This window comes from Brachionichthys hirsutus, chromosome 5, assembly GCF_040956055.1.
Source record: "Brachionichthys hirsutus isolate HB-005 chromosome 5, CSIRO-AGI_Bhir_v1, whole genome shotgun sequence".
NCBI classification, from domain to species: domain Eukaryota; kingdom Metazoa; phylum Chordata; class Actinopteri; order Lophiiformes; family Brachionichthyidae; genus Brachionichthys; species Brachionichthys hirsutus.
The window spans coordinates 4,802,345-4,823,882 of record NC_090901.1 but is presented as its reverse complement, the minus strand read 5'-3'; the positions used below and the strand labels follow the sequence as shown (position 1 = coordinate 4,823,882).

Sequence of the window (21,538 nt, the reverse complement as noted above, 5' to 3'; positions counted from 1 at the left end):
CGATCTGAGAGCATACTCGAGCAAAAATACATATGGTTGCATTTAAGGGAGGGGGGGGGGGGGGGGGGGGGGGTGTTGGATTAGAGAAATTCTTCTCCAAACCATCTGGATTGTTCTTGCCATAACAACAGATGACACCAAGTCAGTCTGAAACTAATATTTAGCTTCTCTTTTTAACGTCAAGGAAGTCACAACATTGGAAAAGAGCCTGACTGAAGGGGATTGTGCTGAATACATTTAGTGCAGGGAGGAGAGAGAAGGAAGGGAATATATGGCCTGGCTACAATTACCTTTCTTTGCTCCACATGCTTCCCATCACTGGGATGTTGTTCCAAAACCGGCAATAGAAGACCACTGGAGCAGGACAATCATCTCAGCAAATTATTAGAGGGACAAGCTTACAGGCATCCATATGCCGATGCAACCGCAAAGCTTGATCACATTTACCACTTTGCTTGAAAGTATTTTTGAAGTGGAGTAAGCTCCGAAACAGAACGACAGCACAGGGGCAAATTTGATGTTTAAATTAAGACCATATGTCCACTTCACAGTGAGAATACCATGTTTGTGTTTTAGTTATATTACAGTACATGTCGCTTTCTAGGAAAAGGGCTGAATATTGGCTGCAGCCATGAAACCACAGCTAAGCTGAAATAAGATAATAATAAAAAAAGACAGACGGGATCAGGCAGCAGCAGCTAATGCCAGCTGAAGTATGATGGAGTGGATGAATGGACCAACAGCAGGACAGGAAGAAGAGTGCTCATCTGAAACAGCCCAAACACTGCTTTGAAATCCTTCGTGAAAGCATAAGCCTTAAAAGCCTCAGCCCACGTCTGCAGCTGCAGCTGGGTTCAACAGCGGAGGTGTTACGAGTCTGTTAGCGCCAGACGTCCAGTCGCACAGTGATGGATAGCTCCACTCTAGTCATCTCATATCATCCGTGGCAAACATGTGGAGCGCGAGACATCTTAAGTAGAATGCTTTTTTTTTTTTTTACTCTTTTGTCATGGTTGACCTGACAAGCAAAGCATTCAAACTTCAAACCACTCAGCTTTTTTCAGTAGAAAACATGTTCCTTCTGTAATAAGGAACACCAAAGACTGCAAAGAGCGGCATCAAATCTCAATTGGGTCTTGGGCGTGAACCCGTGTCAGAGCCGAGATGTTCCAGCTGCTTCAGGTGGCAAGACTGAATCGTTCCGATAATACATTAGACGGGCTCAAGAACATTTTCCTGAAACGACTGCCGACGTCCTCACTGCATTAGATCTCCAACAGGTTCTAAAAACTGTTCTTGTGCTGCAGCATTGTTTGCAAATTACTAATTAGGAGTCATGTTTCATTTTGTCACTGGTCGCTCGATATGGCTCAATATCACTTGTTATTGGGAACTTTAGATCTCATTTTAACTAGACTTTAAGACCAAATTAATATCATCTGGCCAGCCCTTTAATTTTAAATTCAGTAAAATGTAACACTTCTCTATTATTTGCTCAACTCAGGTTTCTCAAGCTCCTGATCAAACATGAAGCCTCTCAGGAACATCCATCATGAGAAAACAGGCCGGAACATTTAAGGCAAATAAACTACTGATATATTTGGAGAAGCCACTGCTGTCTGTAACGAGAACTAAACACCCAAATCCCCAGTGTACGACGAGAAGGCCAAAGCAGCCTTCCTTGTCTGAGTTATCTCAAATTAGATCAAAAGCAAAGACAGGCAAACAATTTGTAGGTGAAAGTCTTTTATTAGAAAATGTTGACAGCCTACAAGACAAATTTAGCTCGCATCTAAACCGAAAAAGCGTCATAGAAACTAAAAGGCGGTACTTAAAAACATACCGATACAGGAAGAGCGAAGTCAGCAGCTTTCCACATGAAAGAAAATCTGTTTGTCCAGGGATTAGTGGGACATCTTCCTCGGATTCTTTTCCCCTCAATCAACAGATCTCACATAATCATTCTCCAGAAGGCTTGTAGTGAAATCACCCAGGTAAGGATGCCATCTCCAAAATTTAACTCTCAGAGGCTCCAGACCCTGAAATAAAAAAAGCTCACACTGCCTTGCGGTGGTATTCCGGAGGAGCAACTTCATAGTCGCTTGCATTGAAGAGCGACGCAGAGTTCTTTACCAGATACCTGGAACGGAGCGACGTTTAACACATTCGTCCCGCAGATGAATTTATAGGAGCTCTATGAACACATTTGGAGAAACTCACTTGAGGAAGTCTTGTAGATAACTGAGCAGCAGTGCCAGACTCTTCTCATCCAGAGGCGTGTACGCTAGCATGGCCCCAATCCTCACTGTAACAACAACCAAAGGAAGAAGATTACAAATCACACTCTCATTTAGTCGATTCATCTGCAGCACATTATGGTTTTTAACGTGATCGTTTCATTTCCTTTTTTTTTTTTTTCCCATACTGCCCTTGAAGAACAGTCTGTAAAAATTAGAAGATGTTATTCGATCAATGACCCCGAAAAGGTCGACTCTACCTTTCCAAACACAATCACAAGTTTTTAAGTTATCAAAATCACAAAATAAAACATGATTGAAGATCTGTCCAGCTTCAAGAAATCACTTTATAACCTGTCACACTACAAGTAACTAAAAATTTAACTGACAGCATTTGACCTACAGTCTCTTTATAGTAACACACCTGCTGTGTAATTCTAATAGAAAAACTAAATTAGAAGACCTACACATGCATTACTACCACTCCCTTCTACAATGAATACCACAGCAGAGTGGTTTACCGAAGAGTCTGAGTAGGTGGGGTGCGCCGTAGATTTGAGACATTGTTGTATCTGGGTGGTTAGCCAGGATGTCTGCGTACTGCGGCCGCTCAAATTTGTAAAGAAGTTGCGTGCCGAGCATGACGTTGAAATATTCCCGGACACCAGCGACCACCTCATTGACAGCAAATTCCCTGTGGGGTACAGGAAAGACAATGTGAAACTCCATGACACACACACACACACACACAGTCATTTATTGCACTGTTTGCATGACAACAAGAGTTTTTACTTGCTGTCTGAGTTTCCTCTTGATTTTTTGTAGTTTGCATAATCTTCTAAAACGGCATCAACATTCTTTTTGGCGGGTAGGTGGAAAAGCTAAAGGCATTAAACAAGAACACACACAAAAATCACTTCAGAACTGTTACAGACATAAGTGTTTGTCAATATTAATGAATTAAAAAGCAAAATAAAAACATGTAGTAATTTTAAATTCACTTGTTACTGACCTGTTTTTGTCTCGTGATCAGATCCCAGTCATCTACAAGCCACGGCTTTAACTCCTCTGGGATTTTCACTTTAACCTCGACTCGATTTATGAAGGTCTCCTCCTTAGCAGACAGGATCAGATGTAAGTCCAGGAAGGGAGCTTCTCAGCACGAGTCAACATTTACAGATATCAGAATATCAGAAAAATAACCGTAAACCTGCGCGTTTCCAATAAACAGCTAGAAATGATTTCATATTCCACACAAGGAACAGCCGAGGAAAAATGTCACGACTAAAACAAATGAAGTACATATTCCCAAACTTACACTCTCGACTGTTGGGTCAACACGGGCCCTCTTCTTGCGAGGAGGGTGGGTTGGGTCTCCTCCTGAACTTGTCCCTTCTCCTGCGCCAGGAGCTGCAGACGCAAGCATTCTGGAATGACTGTTTGCAGCATTATAAATGTAAATATAGTGGCAGGTTCTAGAGCAGGCATGGGCAAACTAAGGCCATAAACGGGCCGTCGGACTTTTTAATCCGGCCCGCAGAACTTGCTCAAATTATATCATTAAAATGTTTTTATTTTAAATAATTAAACCTCATTCATGTTCCCTTTTCCCTGAAATGCTACATGCAAAAGGCCTAATCCTTTCATGCAATGGCTTTTACATGCCAGTTATATTAGTTCACACAAACACTCCATCCATCTGTTCCTGGCCCGGCCCCTCTGGCAAATTTTAGAACCCATTGTGGCCCGTGAGTCAAGTTTGCCCACCCCTGTTCTAGAGCATCTATTTTACACCGAAAACAAACAGATGAATGATAATTTGCAGGATTTGTGCATTTAAATGGTGAAAAATATATTTGAAAATATAAAATAGGACATACTCACTCTTTTGTTTGTTCTTTTTTGTTTTTCTGCAATAAAACATGAACCAATAACCTCAAGTTAACTATTTGGAGAGAGGTACCAGAGCAGAGGAAAGGTAGAATTGAACGACTTGCACTGCCAGAATCAGAAGGGTCTGTTAACACCGTCTACATGCTGGTCAGGGCCATTTATTCCAGTTTCCTGAACACCTCTATGCAGCTGAACTGATTGGATTTCTGGTTTTACTGCACAAGTAGCCAACATCTATTAACGAACTGCAACTAGTGCATCTGCAATCACATCCATAACCTGACATCCGTATCGGGGTAGTGACGTACAAATGTTACGCTCGTTCCACTCACACATCATTTTTCAGCGGTGCAGCAGGTATTTTCTTATTCGGTGCAGCACCCCTCATTCTTCCTTCTACATAATGGTCTCTGAAATAAAAGAAAACAAGCTCCATGTCTTTACAACATAGTATGTAATCACAGAAATGTCAGTCAGCTGGTTTTCAAACATCTGTTTTCAGTAGAGTTGCTAACCCTCCAGATAAAATCCCCGGTTTGTCTTTTCTGAATACTAAAATATAATACCATCACCATCTTTTATGTAAATCATGAGCATCATTTGTCTCAGCTACCCTGTCTGTGGACATTGGTAAGAGGGAACATTATAGAAGAACTAGTTACAAGTTTTGTATAGACTTACTGATTGGCCCTCTGAAGCTCTTTCTGTTTCTGCAGATTACTGTCTACATACTTCAGTACTCTGCTTTCAGGAACCCATTCGTCCCAGCTGAAATAAAGACCAATGACACAATAAAGCACTTCAGAAATCTGCACTGTCCATTCTCGGATATTTCTTATGTAAACCGAAAACTTACTTCTTATTCCACCCACTGTAATGAATAAAATATTTGATTTGTTTTTCCTTGATGTTTATCTTAACACACTGAGAAAACCAAAAAGAGATACAATTCACAATCAAATAACTTTGTGTGTGGCACAGACGAGGATTACGTGATCAGAGACATGTTACGGCTGCCTACCTTAGCTTCGTAGAGCAATGGCCCATGAAAACACAGCACCCTTTCACCTGAACAGAGCGTTAGGAAATTGAAATCATGAAATCAAAATAAAACATTAAACATGGCTGAATTATTCGGAATGCTGAAAGTCCATAATGAGGCACTTTAAGTAATCTGATCATTTATTTATTTTAAACAAGTAATGATGTTCATGAATAAACATTGTAACGAATGTCATACAAGTTACATACTCAACTCAACTTTATTTATAGAGCACTTTGAAACAACCATAGCTGAGACAAAGTGTTGTACATGTGCAGGATCAAAGGATAAATAAGTGGAACATAAGAATAGTGAATAAAGAAAATAGGAAACACAAGTATAGAACAAATAAGGCCTCATTGTCATAGACAAACACCCAACTAGTCTACCTATAACAGTGTTTAACTGATAAGGCTGCATTTTGAAATACGCAATGCATATATTAGACAAAAATGCAGTACAATTTAAATAATATAGGACCAAGTGTCAGAACATGGGTGGGGGGCTATGAATGAAGCTAATGCTATCTCATATTTTGGAGCTGTACTGCTTCCGATACTACGGTGACAGACGTCAAAATTTCAAACTGCGGACTTTGCTGGAATGTCAGTATTGATGTTACACTACGATCTAATGAAAGTGTTTTATGTGAAACAAGTGTGACAACGAAAAAAGCAACAACAACAAAGGCTAACAACGGTAGCATCTTGATGGCGGCAGGGTTGCCTTGATGAAGCTAGCTTCTCCGACCTTTACGACGGCTGCAGCACCAAGCAACTCAATGAATCTTTCTCAAATTAAACCAGTCAACGGATTACCTTCTTGAAATTTAGGTTTCGGGTCCTGTTTCGGCGCCATTCAAGGATTAAACTATCAAAAAATGGGAAAAATTGCTAGCTCCCATTCCAATCTGAAACGGCGCCGCTATCTAAAAGCGTCATCACTACGTGGTGACGCAGTAAAACCGCGACTTGGGATGAGTCTCAAAACAAGAAAGCAAGCCGAGCTAAAAACGCTCATATTTTAAATAATTTTTATTAGTTAATTTATTATTCCAATCAGTTGTATTTTTTTAGAATCAGTTGTATTTTTAAAAAATATATATTTCAAGATGTGGCTTGCAAAGTGCGCTGGTAGCCTATTCGCATGTGTGAAAGGTATGTGCTGTACTTAAGTGTTAAAAAAATGATCTTTTGACAAAATCAAAAGTAAATTCAAACATCCTACAGTACACACATCTGCAGGACAATCGGTAGAGCAACTACAAATATGTACTTTTGTATATCTGTTTAATTCTTACAAATATCAAACTGCACAGTAGATCTCGTAGCCGTTCAAAAATGATCAAAGCCTCTATTGAGTTGTTGACATCGTCTGATAGTGAAACGGACAGGAACAGAAAATGTTACAATGCATGTCAAGCAACAAGGACGTCTTTAAATAGCATTAATTATATAATTACAAAAGAAACATACACATACAATGACAGCAATGCATATCCACAAATCAAACAAATGCTGAAAATATATATGATAATAAATAATGCTAACTGTAAGCACAAGGCAAGAAAAGTAACCGGAGCTTAGTCATCCATAACAACCTCTACCTTCGGGGCCAAAATGCAGGCTGTGAAGCTGTCCGAGTTTAAGCTATCACAGTTAACTCCTGCTGCAGTTACACTCCAAGCTGTGCATCCTGTATCAACCCAAGAGCAGGATAACACTGACACAAGAGCCTTCAAGTGATTTGCAGAAACTGCTAATGCTGTAATCTACTCTTGAAGTGCAAACTGCACACAGCTTCTAAATGAAAAAGTGCTTAAATCAAACAAAACCAAACGCGACAAGTTAATAATCCAATCGCAACAATTGAATTTCGAAATATTTTAAGGCATACACTTAATTACCACAGGTCTATGGGGACTAGGAAATAGCCTTGTCTTGAAAAGCGGAGCAGAAATGTGCTGACTGGCCACTTCACTGTGGTTTTCTGTGTACATTTTCAAATATGCAAAACCAAAAAAAATGCTAAAAGACAAATACGCAACATAGCAAATCTCAGAGGTGTAGAAAGGTCCAATTGTGACGTGACAACTGAAGGCTGCCTGCTGGACTGGATTCATTCATTCACAAGCTGAAAAAGCCTAGTCTGACAATACTGACTTACTTCCATTTCATATGTAGTTGAGATACAGTCTGAACTCTACAATATTGTTCATATTTACCTTGACTGAGACAAGTGAAGTTGACAACAAAAGGATCAAGCATTTGCTCTTGAAATTCTAGTGGCAACACTTCCTCCAGGCATAGGAAATACTTCTTTAAAAACAACATACAACTAATATAACTTACATCATAAATAATTATTTAAAATAATATGACCACAGCATGAATGTCTTACAGAAAAGTCTACAGTGATGGCAAAAAATGGCGAGGTCTTTCTGCTGTCAAAACATGACAGAAATGCCATTTAGAAGATATAAGAAACTGTTACACGTTTTCCTGTTTGGATGTGACTACCCTTTTATACATCTATAACAATGCCCATTTTCATTATTGTCTAAATATCTTGTTCTATGAGGTCTCAGCTCATAGAGTTCTGTGCACATAACATTATCACGAAATAATGTCACTGTCATGGAATATCGAAACAAAACTGTAAAAACCAGGTACAAAAGGTACAATATACTGTAATCAAAGGACCACACAAAGAGGTGTGAAAAAAGTCTTCAGTATTCACAGAAAAAAATCAACTGAAGTAACTCACCGGACAAGAAGTGTCCCAAGTTTATATACATATAAGTCAAATTGAAAATAGATTTTCCTCTCTGTACATAGCACTGTATTCTTTCCCCTTTCTTTTCCTTATTTACAAAGACATCCCGTTCTCGGGGTCTCCCTTGTCTTTCAGTTCTGCGTGGCTCTAGTCCAGAGAGATAACGTCAGATATGGAGCCGTAAATGGCTGCAGCCGCTACAGCTTCCACCGAAGACCGTGACAATCCCGAGATGGTGTGGTTGTCCCTGTCCCTGTCCCTGTCCCTGTCCCTGTCTCGCTCTCTGTCTCTGTCTCTGTCTTTGTCGCGGTCCCGCAGGCTGCCGGAGGACACCAAACTGCTTGTGCTGCCGCTATTACTGCTTCCATTGGTGGCTGCCAGTGTACTGCTACCGGGGGTTCCCGGCGGTTCGCGCAACATCGGAGGTGAGCCGTAAGGAAGGAAACGGTTGAGTAGTAGGTCGTGGTCGTCTGAGGCCGAAGCAGCTGCTGCGGCAGCCATCACCATGTTGTAATGCTACCAGGGGAGAGAAGAAGGACTAGTTTCACAAACCTATCAAACGTAAATTGCCAGATGGTGCTGCCGAACTTCAGCTATTTCCAATATAAATTGAAGTCATTTTAGGTAAAAATACCTGATTGTCGCCTTGGAGGAAGGAGAAGAAACTGAGATCTGTATGAAGAGGAAGACAGTTTATTTCACTCTTGATATTCACTTTCGATATTTAAGGAATTATTTCAACAACAACAAACAAACTGTGTTCAAAGACAAGTTTATTTAGTCTGTGTTAATACAGAATGAGGTATATATCTGTGATGAGGACGCTCCATGAGGTAAAAGTACAGGCAGCAAACAAGGATTAAAAAGACAAATAGTCGCGACTGAGAATGTAATAGGCCTGTTTCAGGCTCGGCCAATCATTTCACTTTGCCTGAATGCTTTTGAGAAAGATTCAATAAACCTAAAGCTATCCTGTAAGGCAAGTAACAAATCTACCTGGGAGGTCACTAGTTGTGTGATAGTAGTGGCGATAGTCCTGGATAAGAGGTGGCGGCGGGGGGATGTAGCTCGTCTCTACAGATGGCATACTGGGAGCTCTGCTCGCAGGTGAGGCTTGGCTGTGGAGGCTCGAGGCTCTGAGAAGTAAAACAATGCTACAACACGTTAGTGATAAAAAAAAAAGATATCAAGTGAAAGAACTGTGCACAAAGCTCTCTGAATGTCATCACTTCCTGCTTGGTTTAGAGGCTCACCCTTTGTTTGACGGCGGGGACACGGGGGTCACAGGGGACAGAGAGGGGCAGGCCCTTTTGGGCGGTGGCTCATCATCCAGCTCGTCCTCTGAGGAGCTGTCCAGTGTCAGGTCAATCACATCAACTTGCCTGCCGTGATCATTCGATGGCCCCCGTTTCTGCTCCTGTGATTCTACCCGAGATGTATCTAGAAATAAAAAGTGAAATCACAATGGACTAGCGAATCACAATGAAGAGTTGACTCGAGGAATCTGTCACGTGTGAGCCGCATACCGTCGTCCACACCATTAACAGACGCAGTAACGTCCTCTACTTCTTTCTTTGATCTCATGGGTGACCAGTGGCCGTCGTCTTTGAACTGGATTTCATCACAGTCAGAGCAGCTGTTCAAGATTTCCATGAACAACCTGGGAAAAGAGGCCGTTACTTTATATAAACTGCAATTCTAATTCCTAGCTCAATATTAATCGAGAAATATTCTGGTCAATTCTGATTAATCAATTGTTTATTTTCTTCTTCCAATTAGTTGCTTCCAATGCTCTTGCTATCCTGATCACAGCATCTTCTCTTTCTCTCTCATCGTGTCCTCTTTCAATGAATTTCTCAACTTCTCATGTGTGTCAGTGGAGAAAGCAAACTCCGGGCCAGTAATTTATATGTAAACGAAACCAATATTAGGCATTAGATGCCTGTACACTTTGGTAATCAGGAACTACAGTACGTTATTCACTCACTCCACCCCAACGCAAGCCTAAACCAACCAAGCCATACAGAGGCGGCGTTCCACTCACCCGTCAATGATGAGGTGCTCATACGGCGCCTTCTTGTCACACACCGGACACACCCAGGTCGGCTTCTTCTCGTTCATTTGGATATAAAGTGTAGCATCGAAGCACTGAAGGTGAGAGCACGTTATCGCTCTGCAAGGAATCGTCAGCCTCATCTTGCCCAGCTTTAAACAAAAAAAGCAGACAATAAATGTTACGGCTCAGAAAAGCATCGCATCCTGCAGAGCTGCACTATAAAACATGGATGCTGCGTCTATAAAGAACCAAGCAACCTTTTGATGATTTGCTGGCAGGCTATTTCATACAAGTACGAAAATACAGATGATTTGATCTATTAAGCAGCAGAGTGGAGTATTTACAGGACAGAGGAGAGACACTCGTAGACTGGTGGTTGCAATTTCGCTCTCTGGATCAGCCGTTAACTTCTCCTTAACTACGAGAAAGGAAAAGCATGAGAACAAAAATTAAATAGAATAAATATAACTGAAATCAGTGTGCACAATTTGGATTTGTTTGTGTATTTATGCCGTGATTAATTTATACAGAATACAACAATATAAAGAACTTGACATAGAATCATCAAGATGGGATGACGGCACCGCTTCTATGTAACATCAACAAAAATATTATGGAACAAAATGCACGTCATCATTGTAACAAATGGCACCAAATAATAAAGGAACTTCCCCATAAATCTGAACAGCTTTTTCCCGGCCCCGTTTACTTCCTCTGACTTGACCATGTGATTAAACTGGCGGCAAACATGCACCCACGTTACTTCACGAAGGAAGTCAACTTGTGATTTTCCTCCTCTCTTACACATTTAGTGGCTTCACACACAACTTACTCAGCGCTCTAGAGTGGTCCGGGTTCCTGATTCCTTTGGCCCGTAGTCTTTGCAGCAACACCGCAGACGACTGTTGTCTCACCAAATACACCGCCATGGAGAAACTCTGATCAAACAGAGATCAAAATAAAGAGTGACGTCAATCAGCAGGGGGGGAAACTCGTGTCCTGTTTGCAACGCCACTTTGAACGGGTGTATAATTTTGCTTTCTGAATCTTCTTACCCTCCCAATTTCTGAGGTCCATGACACCACAATCGTGTTGGGGACTGTGGTTGACAGTCGGACCAGAGAGGTTATGTTGATGGGGCGACTGGGCCTTTTTGGTTCAACTCCATTTTTGGTTGGAGGAAGATATCCCTGCAGACAAAACATCAAGGACCAACAATGAACCAGAGAATCTGCTACAGTTTCTTCTTTTGTTTGTTTAACTTAAATTACTTGGAACTCTCTTTAGTTTCTTCTGGTCACTAATTCCCTTCCGTTCACATTTACCAGCAGACTTTTCACACTGGCATTATAAGCAGATTTATCTTCACCCCCATATCCCAACCAGTCGTCGGCAACGTAAAGTAGGTTACTGGTGTTACGCGCTCACCATCCTTGTCCTTAAGAACATGCTAAGAGGGGAAAAGAAGCGGCTGGAGGCTCCGGTGAATGCTGAACTGAACAGATGCAGAGACACACACCTTCAGAAACTATACTAACTTTTTTGAAATGCTCCCCTTAGACAGGATGTTTGACTGTACTTGTACTGTAATACATGCTACTGTTTGACTGTACTTGTACTCTAACATTCTATCTAATAAATATATTCATCATCATCATCATCATGTGCAATTAAGTATTCTAGCTATTTGGTATAAACAGCAAAACACGATACTGCGGACAATCCTTGAGTGAGCAGCACGAGGTCTGAACCCAAGCACAACTTGGACTCTATTAACTGAATGAAACTGTTGAGAAGCAGGTAATCAGATTATTTTGGCTGGTAATGCAGGCCGTCTCTCTGAATTGCTATTTTTTGACTGAAATTCCCTTAATTTTCCTGGGACATTTTGGCCCAGCACAAAGTTCTCTCATTTGAACTGTCTGCACTCACCGGAAGATTACAGGGTTTGCCATTGACCTTCACGCATAGATTGGGGGGGAAATGATCCTCCTGGGGACAGCTTGTCTCTGATAAACAAAATCTGAAAATGAGGAAAATAAAACAGAAGCGGTGAGCTTGAATGCCGAGTGACTCAAAGCAATTTGTTTCTGTTAGCTTGTCACGTTCACAATAACAGGTGGGCTTTGCTTGCTTTTACCATTTCAGATGTGACAAGTACAGCCATCTCCATCTATGATATAGGAGAGCACTTCTTAAAGGATGGCAGTTATCCAAACAGTGAATGTTTATTTATGCATCTGTCACAAATGCCTTTCGGTCTTGTTGGGTATTCCATGTCGAGGAACAAAGCGGATCCTTTTCGCTTTTAGGTGTGACGTGAGATCACGGATGTAATTAGACGATGTAAAAAACCAGACCCACAAATTCAACCGTGAAGTGTTTACAATAGTGAAAGTGCCACCATTGCATTGAATCAAGGTTTTGCCAATACTGCATTTTGACAGTATTAGTATCTAGTAATATTTCGCCACATTTTTTTGGTTTGCTTTTACATGTAACTCAAGTTTATTGTTAATTAAATCTTGCAGAGCCAGAATCCTCATTTCTCCATCCCGAGTCGGTCCTCGTGGTGAGTTCACGTTGATTCCTCTCGTTCTCATTTACTATACATAAAAATAAAGTCCAGCTGGAGTTAAAACTTGGGTGATTGCTTTAAGTCCTTATGTCTGAATCAGAAACCCAGACCAGACACCAAGGAGGTTCTACAACATGCACGAGTTGTGACTTAAAAGAACAACAAGAGCTACACAAATGACACGATTAGTCCTGGTTCCTTCAGAACTGCGAAGCTAACAACAGACCCAGAATTCATTCAAACCAACATACGACCTGATTAAAAGAGAAAGATGTTTGATGTACCTTAACTGGACTTGAACAGCAAAGTCACATTTGGTCCCAGATATGTCCCTACGAAAATTGAAAAGGAAACAGCTCAACACAACTTCAAAACAAATTACTCACACAATTGTCTCTTTGAAATAACAATGACTTTCAACATCATGAAATAAGTGAATTGAAAAATAAAAGTCTTCCTTGGTCTCATTTCATCCCTTTGACTGCTGACGACTGTGACTCACATGGAGCTGCTGATCTGCTGAACTTGCTGTGGTGTTAAAGCGAAGGCGTAACATGCTTCCTGGAACCGCTGGCTGCTCTCTGAGGCTGCAGAAACAAAGAACAGAACAAGCCCGTCAGAGGAGGAACCCATCATTTAATTCTCTGTGCCCAAGGACAAGCGTTTCCACTACAAACACAGCTCAACAGGAAATGGTGGACTTACCCAGACTGGTGGGCTTGATGAGCTCATCCAGCATGTCATAGAAGGGCAATCTCTGGAGTTTGACATCAGGATGTACAGGGTGCAGCGAGGAGGGGAGGTGAGGCAGACTGAGCTCATGCTTAGGACCAAGCAAAGAAACAGGCAGTAAAGGTGACGGGGAACCGTGGCTGTCGAATCCCAGCTGAGCGAGACCAGCAGGCAGACTGGAGGCAGAATGAACTCCGGGCAGAGCCAGGTCCACTGGTGAAACCATTTTGATTGGGAAGCGTCGTCTGTAGAGCTCTTTGATCTTCATCTGCACTGCAGGACTGCAACCAGCCTTGATTAGGTGAAGGGCTTTGGTCAAAAGTTCATGTTTACGTCCATGTTTATTCCGTCCCGCATATCCCAGCAACACTTGGAGCTCCGAAACTCGAAGGCTCATTACCATTTGCTGGTGAAAAATCAAGAGCGGGGAAAATGGTGTATTACACACTAAAATACAATCATACTGTGAAATTAAGAAACTAAACTTAATAAAAGAAACTTTGTAATTTACAGGATAATTGTGAGAGCATTCCATGGATGGATGGAGTTTGTTTTGATTTTGTTATTATATTCATCAAACTATCGGTGTAACCGGTGGGGCACCAGGACTTCAGGTTTCAGTGGCTGTTTACTTCCAGAAGTTAAAAGTGGTTCGCTTTCTTTGACCATTTCAAAATATTGTTGCTAAAAGAAAAATGACAAATATTTGTAGATGACAGTAAGTTCTGGGTGACCAAGACACTTCAAGATCTTATTCAAACAATTCAAAGCAGAGAATTTTAATAATTTATCAGAAACATTTTCTATTTATGTTAAACAGCAAGTTAGTACAATGCCCAAACCAAGTGAAATGTAGATCAATAAATCCATACATTCAGAGCACCAACAACAGAGAGAGAGAGAATGCAGATCTTGTCCTTTATCAGTTCCTTTAGCTTTGATTGGAAGAAAATTTGTGGCTATAAAATTAAGTCACTTCATCTGCACTGCAACTACTCTCAATTATTTTTGGGGGGTATTTTTGCATTGCCAATATGGCAATATTACAACTAACTGGACTATTATTATTTTTTTACTATATTTATAGTATTATCTTATCGTCACATCAAAAATAAACACCGCTAATAGAAGCTAACTCGCGCTTGCCATCCAGGGAGTAGACATAGCCCATTTTTAAACAAGACATTCCGGTCCGCAAACTGGATAACTAGTCAAATTGGGTGTCTGACGCGCCGGTGGTGTTGGGTTTTAAACGTTGACATGAATGTTGTTTCCATAATTTACCAAAAGCAATGTGTGGCCTTACATGCCGGCGAGCCGCATAGCGTAGCCGAAAACGTCGGCAACAATAACAAAGCTAATGCTAACGACCTAGCCAATCAGCTAACAGTTCGTCCGGCGTCGATCGCTCAGCATTTATTTTGTATATGAGTTCATAACAGGGATTAGTTGGTCTCTGCTGTCAAGGAAATGCGTCGCTATGATCTGAAGTAAAAAATCTCGGTGGAAAGGCTATTTGTCAAGCTAAATTAGGGTCTTATTTTACCTTCAGTTCCGCACTCTCCGCCATCTTGTTACATTAGATGCGCATGCGCAACAGCCCCTCTCAAGGGACAGCGGACGCCGTCAGTTCGAAATTACTTGTCTTCAAAGCAAACAGCAGGTGGCGCTGCTGCAACAGAAATAACTATGGGAAGTTTATTCTACTGACTTCTCTGTAGTCGAAACACGAGGAGAAATTAAATTGTGTTCGTTAGGACTGCAGCGATTAATTGATGATAGAAAATTAATTATGTTGATCAACGCCCATTAAGAATTGTTGAGTGATTTATGTCGGACAAATGTAAATAATGTACTATACTTTTTTTTCTAAATGCGAGGGTTTTCTGACTATTTTATCCGGACTGTCTGTTAGTGTTTATTCTAAAAAGAAAAGAGCTGCGATTCGAATATGTCGCCTCTTTGAGAACTTGTGCTTGCCCGTCATTCAATGAATCGAACAAATACTTGATGAAATAACAAGGTGCTGCTGCCTCTGACTGTCAAATGAAAGTACTTTTCATAGAACTTGAACGCCTTTTCTCTTTGCTCTGTCAAATAAATTGCCTCAGAAATCCACTATAAATTAGAGGTTCATGCGAATGGGTCGGATAATTCATGAGGAGTGAATTATATGGACACACTGAGAGTAAAAATCCACTTTCAGTTGAATAAAATGATTTATTCATTAGATATGGAAACATGAACAAATAGGCTACTCTTAATAGAATATTTCCCTATACAATGTGCACTAACTATACTAACTTAAGTGTTTTAAAGTCTTGATAAAACAAATAGGCATGGTTTTAACCACCGCAAATAATTACAATTTATGCCTATTTCAATGCACAAGCTATTAACGTTAATTCCCATCACTCATTTAAAGTGCATAACATCCAGAGATTACTGGCCACACGGGAAAAGCAGTAGGCTAATTCACATAAAGAGCGATTAGTTGACAAGAATAAGAACAAAACAACAACTATTACAGATCACATACATCGTCATTGCACTTTGCCACAAAATAATAATTAATAGCATAATTTCAGTAAATTTCCAAGATGGTTACAGTTCCAAGATGGTTACATAAATGCTGAGGGGTATGGAGATAAATATTACAAGAAGTTTCACCTTTATTTTAATTGAGCCCCTTGAGGTTTTTGAGTTGGACCGACGCCGTATTAGTTAGACGTGTTCAGGGTGATCCAGTATTTGCAACCTGCGGTTCAGGGTGGAAGCAGAGGAGATTTGAAGGAGCAGGATCCGGAGCAGTGGCGAGGAGTCAACATCTTACACGAGAAATGGTGTAAAGCGTCGTGAGCTTCTATGAAGAAGGAGATAGAGCAATCAATAATGCACACGCACCTGATATTAAATAAGCAATTGGTAAAAATATATATAGATATATATCATATACTGTACAGTTAAAAGCATAAATTATGCAACAATAAGGTAATTTCATCCAAACTTCTGCTAAACAATTTTAGAAGATGAAGGTTTAGTCTGCACTGGAGACGTTTGAACTTTGGGCCATGATAATCGTGCATGTAGATCAAACTCTGAATAATACATAATCTGCATATCAAACCGACAACTCTTGTTTTTATTTTTTATTTTTTCTGCCAAACCAATTTTATCTGATCTCATGTGCGCAGAAATAAACTAAATGATGGAACTATATTTATTATTTTGCGGTTTAAACACTGTGACAGCCACAAACCTGCCTTTAAACAATGAATGCTCAGGAAACAGGCCACATTTCTGAGAGCTTTTCCCACTAATGCTGCACGATCGTCTGGATGTCAACATCAATCACGTCGGACACGCGGCAGCAAACGCGCAACCCCGCGGTGGAACGTGGAGGAGACGCGTCGCGGCGCTGCTGAATCCGCTCCCTCTGCTTTATTGGTCTCACCTCTGACGATGTGAAGCTGCTGAACCATCTCCTCCCTGTAGGACAGCTCCCTTTTCATCTGACACTGAAAATTATCTGAGGAACAAACGGCAGACAAAGATTTGGCTCAGAGATGTGATCAAATCAAACAAAAAACACTATCAATAAAAGCATTTAGCCAGTTTTACCCTTAAAAACGCACCAATTGTCCCCCAAATGACATTTTGTTGTTCTTTTTTTTTGTTACAAACGTTGAAATCAATATAAAACAAACCCATGAAGAATGAAGTGAGTTTAGAATGGAGGAAGTCCACTTTATAAATTAGTTTAGAGGCCAGAGGCATTGAGCTGATCGTCCAATAAGGATTAATAAACATGCAGGACGCTGTTTAATCCATGCAGGCTACACCATTCTGAAAGTAATTCACTGTAAATGGTCTAAACTTTAAAACTTAAATAATATTATGGGTTGAAGAAATTCTGAATGGAGCAAAAGGAACTTAATTTCTAAAGTTTAAAGTTAAACCTGTCAATGTGTAGAAATAGCACAGTGAAATTCCATAAGGTTTTTGTTATTTATGTGTTACGTGTTATGAGCGTTTTAAAAGAGGAATTGTTCTCCACGAGGCTCTTGCTTTTTACAGTCAAATACAAATTTTGAAATGTTTTGAATATTTTGTTGGTGTTTTTATAATGAATACAGCTTGAAAAACTGTTAAACAATAAAGTCAAACTATTCTCCATTTTGGGATAAAATGTCCAAGCAATAACAGGAGCAGGGCAACAGTTGAGCAGGTGAGACTTTTTCTTTCTTTCAGTATTTAAGATCAGATATTTAAGATATTTAAGAAGATGATTGAGTTTACTGGAGAGTCCCTCATTTCCTCCAATTCAAACAACTTCATGATGAATTATGCATGGGTTTCAGCGGCAGTTTTTTTTTACATGGGAGTCATTTTTGCTACTGCTGTACATTAAATTAAGCACTAAAAGTCACAAAAAACTTCTTCAATGCATAGAGAGGAATATTAAACATGAATTGACAATATGTGGATATTTCTGGATGAAAGGTTAAACTCATAATTCTTTCACTTCAGGTTAAAAGAGCTGTTGAAAACCCCAGGGGAGATAACCTGGTTATTGTCAGAAGAACGGCGCCCTGCAGCTTTTGCTTTGCAGAGAGGACATGCAGGTCGCTGCTGAGGTGGATTTGTTCATGCATTTGTGTTTCTGGCCTGACTCGACAAGACTCCAGTCTGTGATCTAAATCCAGATTAGTGGCATAAGCTCCGTTGAAGTCTCTGTCTTACCTTTCATGTTTTGAAATTCTCTTTCCAGTTTTTTCCTCAGCTCGACTTGCTCTTCCAGCTGCTTCTGCAGTTCCGCTAAAACACAGACAGAAAATAAGGGATGTCTGAGGAGGAAAGTCTCTGGCTCTGAAATCACAACAGACAGTTTAGAGCAGGTCTTCCTGAACTAAACAAGTAGTAAAAAATATTACAAAAATAAAATTTGGGGACAAATACGAAATCAATTTGACAAAAATACAAAAACAAACTAATTGATTGTCTCATTTCGTTGAAATTCAGTAAGAAATTAACTAAAATGTTATTTAATATTATACTACTACTACTACTACTAATAATAATAATAATAATGATAATAATAATGTTTCTTTTTCACGCTCTTACCTTTTGCCAGACTTTGTATGGCTCTTTGTGCGAGCAGATTTCTGGATGACGCGTCCTCGGCTGAATACACAGAAAATAAATTACGTTCCTCACCGGGGCGAGACGCCCGTTTCTTAAAGCAGAATTTTACGGCACATCGGCTGACCTCGACGAAACTTACCCTCTTCTGGATCTCGCCGAAGCTCCTCGCTGCTTTGTTCATTAAAAGATTTCGTTTCGATCTCCTCCACTGTGGAAGACGGCTCTTCTTTTCTCGGACTCTCATCTTAAGAGAAAATAAATCGACGTGATTGTTTCTTTGTTTTTGTCTCTTCTTATCCTTTTTCTACAGCTGATAGATGTTTGAACAGAAGCAGAGAGAGAGAGAGAGCGAGAGAGAGAGTCTAACCGTTTGATGTGAGCTCTCCAGTTTGGTAACTTGCAGCTCTAAAATGAGACGGGCTGCTCCTTTGTCGCAGCGCTCCTCTATCCGGTGCGCAAACCTAAAGGAGAAAGAATCACCAATTCTTTGAGCTCTTAAAAAAAATCACAAGAGTTCCTGTAAAGTAATTATAATTAATTAAAATTAATAACTGAAAATATACTCTTAGTTGAAGTCTGTATATTTTTATTAAAGGAGTGAAAGGTCGTTGCTTTTTTTTTTTTTCCTGTGACGTGACATGCTTTTGTTGCAGCGCTTACAGTTTTAACATTAAATACAACCCCCCCCCCCCCCCCCCCCCACACCCACCACCACCACAAGAACTCGTAAATATATCTGTTTGAAAAATACACACATTCCACAGAAAGAAACGGAAATATTACACCTTCATTTATGACCATGAGGCTTTTTACTCAGTTACAAATCACTCACTTCAGACAAAGACGCGGCTATGTGCTTCTCAGATATCTGCTTATTCTGCAGTTCTCGGTCGGAGGACTGCGCCACGTGCGCGCTCGTTTTCTGGGAATCGATCCCGCGGTTCTCCCGCATGGCCCTGGAGTCTGATTCGTTTGGAGAGACACTGTGAGACACGTCGGGGGGAGTCCGAGGACACACCGAGGACAGAGGCCGGGAGTCCTCCTCCTCCTCCTCCTCCTCCTCTGGTGTTTTATTCGTCCCCACGTCCACATCCGGCTCGCCCTCACTGTCCACACCGGGCGACATAGATCGGTAACTGGAACTCTCGCTTAAAAAATCCGGAGATAAATAACCGGTGCGACCGCCGCTGTACGCGCCTCTGTTGCCGTACAGCTTGGCGATGCAGTCCGCGTCTTTAATGACGGGCCTGAAGGCGGACACGTAGCTGATTTTCCGTGGCGTAATAATCCCCTCCAGCGGCCTCGCCTCGTCCCCGGATTTGTCGTCTTCGTTACGCGCGGACTGAGTGCTGGAACACCGATCGTTTTCCACCATGCTGTCTTTTGACGTGTTGGCGCTGCGGTCTGAGCTGTGCTCAGACACGTCCATGTCCGCCGGCCTCGGCGCGCACAGCAGCTCCGGCAGGGGTTTGTGCTGCGCCTGCGGGGGGTAGGGAGGCATGGGCAGCGCGCCCGCCGCGGGCCAGAACATGGGGAAGGAGTGGTAGGCGCTGTCCTTGGTGCCAGGCCACAGCACGCCCGGGAGGCCGGCTTTACTTTGCTCCCCCATCAGGCTGTCGTCTTTCTTCTGGCACAGACCGAACGCCGGGAACCCGTACGGATGCGGGAAGAGCGGCGGCGGGATTTTTTGCAGCATTCCGAAGCCTTTACTGGGCACGGGGATGACCGGGTAGCTGCGCGCATGAGGGCTCGCCATGCCGCCCCGGTTGTCCTCGCAACTCAGGATTTTGGCAGGCGTCTCCGGTGAATCACGAGGTCGGTTCGGTCCCTGCGCTTTGAGCGGAGACCTGGGCCCCGATTCGTTGAATGGCAACGTCCTCTTACGACTGCCACCATTGAACATGGCCTTCACGTCTTCCCACGCGTGTAATATGTCTGTCTGGCCCGCTTTGTCTGTTAATTTGAGATGCCGCCTCCAAGAGTTGAAATTAGCCGCGTCTGGCTGCGTGTACTTGGACTCCGGCGTGCGGTGAGAATGGAAAATGAATTTATTGGGCGAAAAGTACATGTTGCAGTAGGAGCACTTGATGCATTTGGCCCTGGAGCTGTTGTATCTGGCCGGGATGAAGCTCCCTCGACTCCCCCAGGAGCATTCGTGGGACACATCAAATGCGAAATTTTCTGGAAGTTTTGGGGGTGAATGAGCTCCCAGAAAAGACTTACAAAGTCTCTCGGCCTCGCGTTTGGTGATCATCCCGCAGCGCCTGGAGGAGATCGGCATCGCTCCGGCTCTCCGCAGGATCTCCAGCTGGACAGGCGTGCACTGCACGCAGGTGATCCCCAGCGCTACGCGCCGGTTGTGTATCTCGTTATAACTGTAAGTCTTCAAAAGGGTGTTAGAGATCTGTGCAAGGCAAAGTCTCTCATGGCCATCGATCACCAAAGACACGATCGGTATTCCGTACAGCACCGTGTGCCCGACCTGATTGGGCTTCAGGTTCTTGCGGTAGGAAAGTTCTTGCTTTGAGGTCGGCGAGGAGCTGGAGTCTCGTCCGGTAGATACGGAGTCCATTCTGGGAGGCCTGGATGCTGCAGAGACAACGTTTAACATAAAATTAAGATTATTATTATTTAAATAAAACTGTTAACAAGAAGATCTTTACCATGTGGAGTTTAGTATTTTCCAGGCTATTATCCCATCAACTCAACACAGACACGAGGACAGAATATTATTATAATAATTATAATAATAAATACAGATTCATAATTTTGTTGCGATTATCTTTAATTTTATTTATTAAAAACACGCCCTCACGAAAATGTTTGTGACATATCGTTGATGTCAGAATCATCCCCGCACTTGACATTTAATGTCATTCTTTTTTTTTTTTTACAAATAACAGCTGTCATCTGAATCCACGTGCGAACAATGCATCGTGATGCAACTTGAACAGGTTGAGCCCAAACAAACGTTGTGATGGACATTTTAAAGTCGCGAAACAAACACATCCCGCATCATAAATCAGTTTATACAAAACTCACCTTCAATGTGCGACGCAGCTCCTCCTGGTCCGGAATGA

At 41.6% G+C, this 21,538-nt stretch overlaps 3 protein-coding genes across 3 annotated transcripts; all 3 read right to left on the bottom strand.

Moving 5' to 3' along the window:
* Positions 1–1,738: 1,738 nt before the first annotated feature.
* morf4l1 (mortality factor 4 like 1) lies at positions 1,739–6,085 on the bottom strand. Its single transcript, XM_068739336.1, has 12 exons — positions 5,991–6,085; positions 5,152–5,198; positions 4,987–5,054; positions 4,812–4,898; positions 4,463–4,540; positions 4,122–4,147; positions 3,556–3,647; positions 3,250–3,351; positions 3,030–3,118; positions 2,759–2,931; positions 2,221–2,305; positions 1,739–2,140 (listed from the first exon to the last, which is right to left on the bottom strand). Exons 1-12 carry the CDS (start codon positions 6,028–6,030, stop codon positions 2,056–2,058), a joined length of 972 nt encoding a protein of 323 aa, XP_068595437.1. The 5' UTR covers positions 6,031–6,085; the 3' UTR covers positions 1,739–2,055.
* A 359-nt stretch (positions 6,086–6,444) lies between these two features.
* On the bottom strand, positions 6,445–14,883 carry pias1b (protein inhibitor of activated STAT, 1b). The gene is made up of 14 exons (XM_068739102.1): positions 14,860–14,883; positions 13,287–13,719; positions 13,084–13,168; positions 12,866–12,913; positions 11,936–12,026; positions 11,059–11,193; positions 10,836–10,941; positions 10,348–10,421; positions 9,992–10,152; positions 9,486–9,607; positions 9,201–9,387; positions 8,944–9,083; positions 8,582–8,619; positions 6,445–8,463 (listed from the first exon to the last, which is right to left on the bottom strand). Exons 1-14 carry the CDS (start codon positions 14,881–14,883, stop codon positions 8,095–8,097), a joined length of 2,013 nt encoding a protein of 670 aa, XP_068595203.1. The 3' UTR covers positions 6,445–8,094.
* A 1,195-nt stretch (positions 14,884–16,078) lies between these two features.
* Positions 16,079–21,030, bottom strand: skor1b (SKI family transcriptional corepressor 1b). Its single transcript, XM_068739630.1, has 7 exons — positions 19,291–21,030; positions 18,826–18,919; positions 18,598–18,702; positions 18,438–18,497; positions 18,057–18,131; positions 16,768–16,842; positions 16,079–16,176 (listed from the first exon to the last, which is right to left on the bottom strand). The coding sequence occupies exons 1-7, from the start codon at positions 21,028–21,030 to the stop codon at positions 16,079–16,081; spliced, it is 2,247 nt and encodes a 748-aa protein (XP_068595731.1).
* Positions 21,031–21,538: the final 508 nt, after the last annotated feature.

What these genes read in the sequence shown, in the direction of transcription:
- morf4l1 (XM_068739336.1), bottom strand. Translation starts at nt 6,030, where the DNA reads ATGGCGCCGAAACAGGACCCGAAACCTAAATTTCAAGAAG. An exon ending in TTGACCCAACAGTCGAGAGT is followed by an intron (nt 3,352 to 3,555) that starts GTAAGTTTGGGA and finishes CTGTCTGCTAAG; the next exon opens with GAGGAGACCTTCATAAATCG. An exon ending in TATCTACAAGACTTCCTCAA is followed by an intron (nt 2,141 to 2,220) that starts GTGAGTTTCTCC and finishes GCTCCGTTCCAG; the next exon opens with GTATCTGGTAAAGAACTCTG.
- skor1b (XM_068739630.1), bottom strand. Translation starts at nt 21,030, where the DNA reads ATGGACTCCGTATCTACCGGACGAGACTCCAGCTCCTCGCCGACCTCA. An exon ending in TCGGCGAGATCCAGAAGAGG is followed by an intron (nt 18,498 to 18,597) that starts GTAAGTTTCGTC and finishes CTGTGTATTCAG; the next exon opens with CCGAGGACGCGTCATCCAGA. An exon ending in AGAATTTCAAAACATGAAAG is followed by an intron (nt 16,843 to 18,056) that starts GTAAGACAGAGA and finishes TTTGTTCCTCAG; the next exon opens with ATAATTTTCAGTGTCAGATG.
- pias1b (XM_068739102.1), bottom strand. Translation starts at nt 14,883, where the DNA reads ATGGCGGAGAGTGCGGAACTGAAG. An exon ending in CGGAGAGTGCGGAACTGAAG is followed by an intron (nt 13,720 to 14,859) that starts GTAAAATAAGAC and finishes ATTTTTCACCAG; the next exon opens with CAAATGGTAATGAGCCTTCG. An exon ending in GCTGTTCAAGTCCAGTTAAG is followed by an intron (nt 12,027 to 12,865) that starts GTACATCAAACA and finishes CCTCATTTTCAG; the next exon opens with ATTTTGTTTATCAGAGACAA.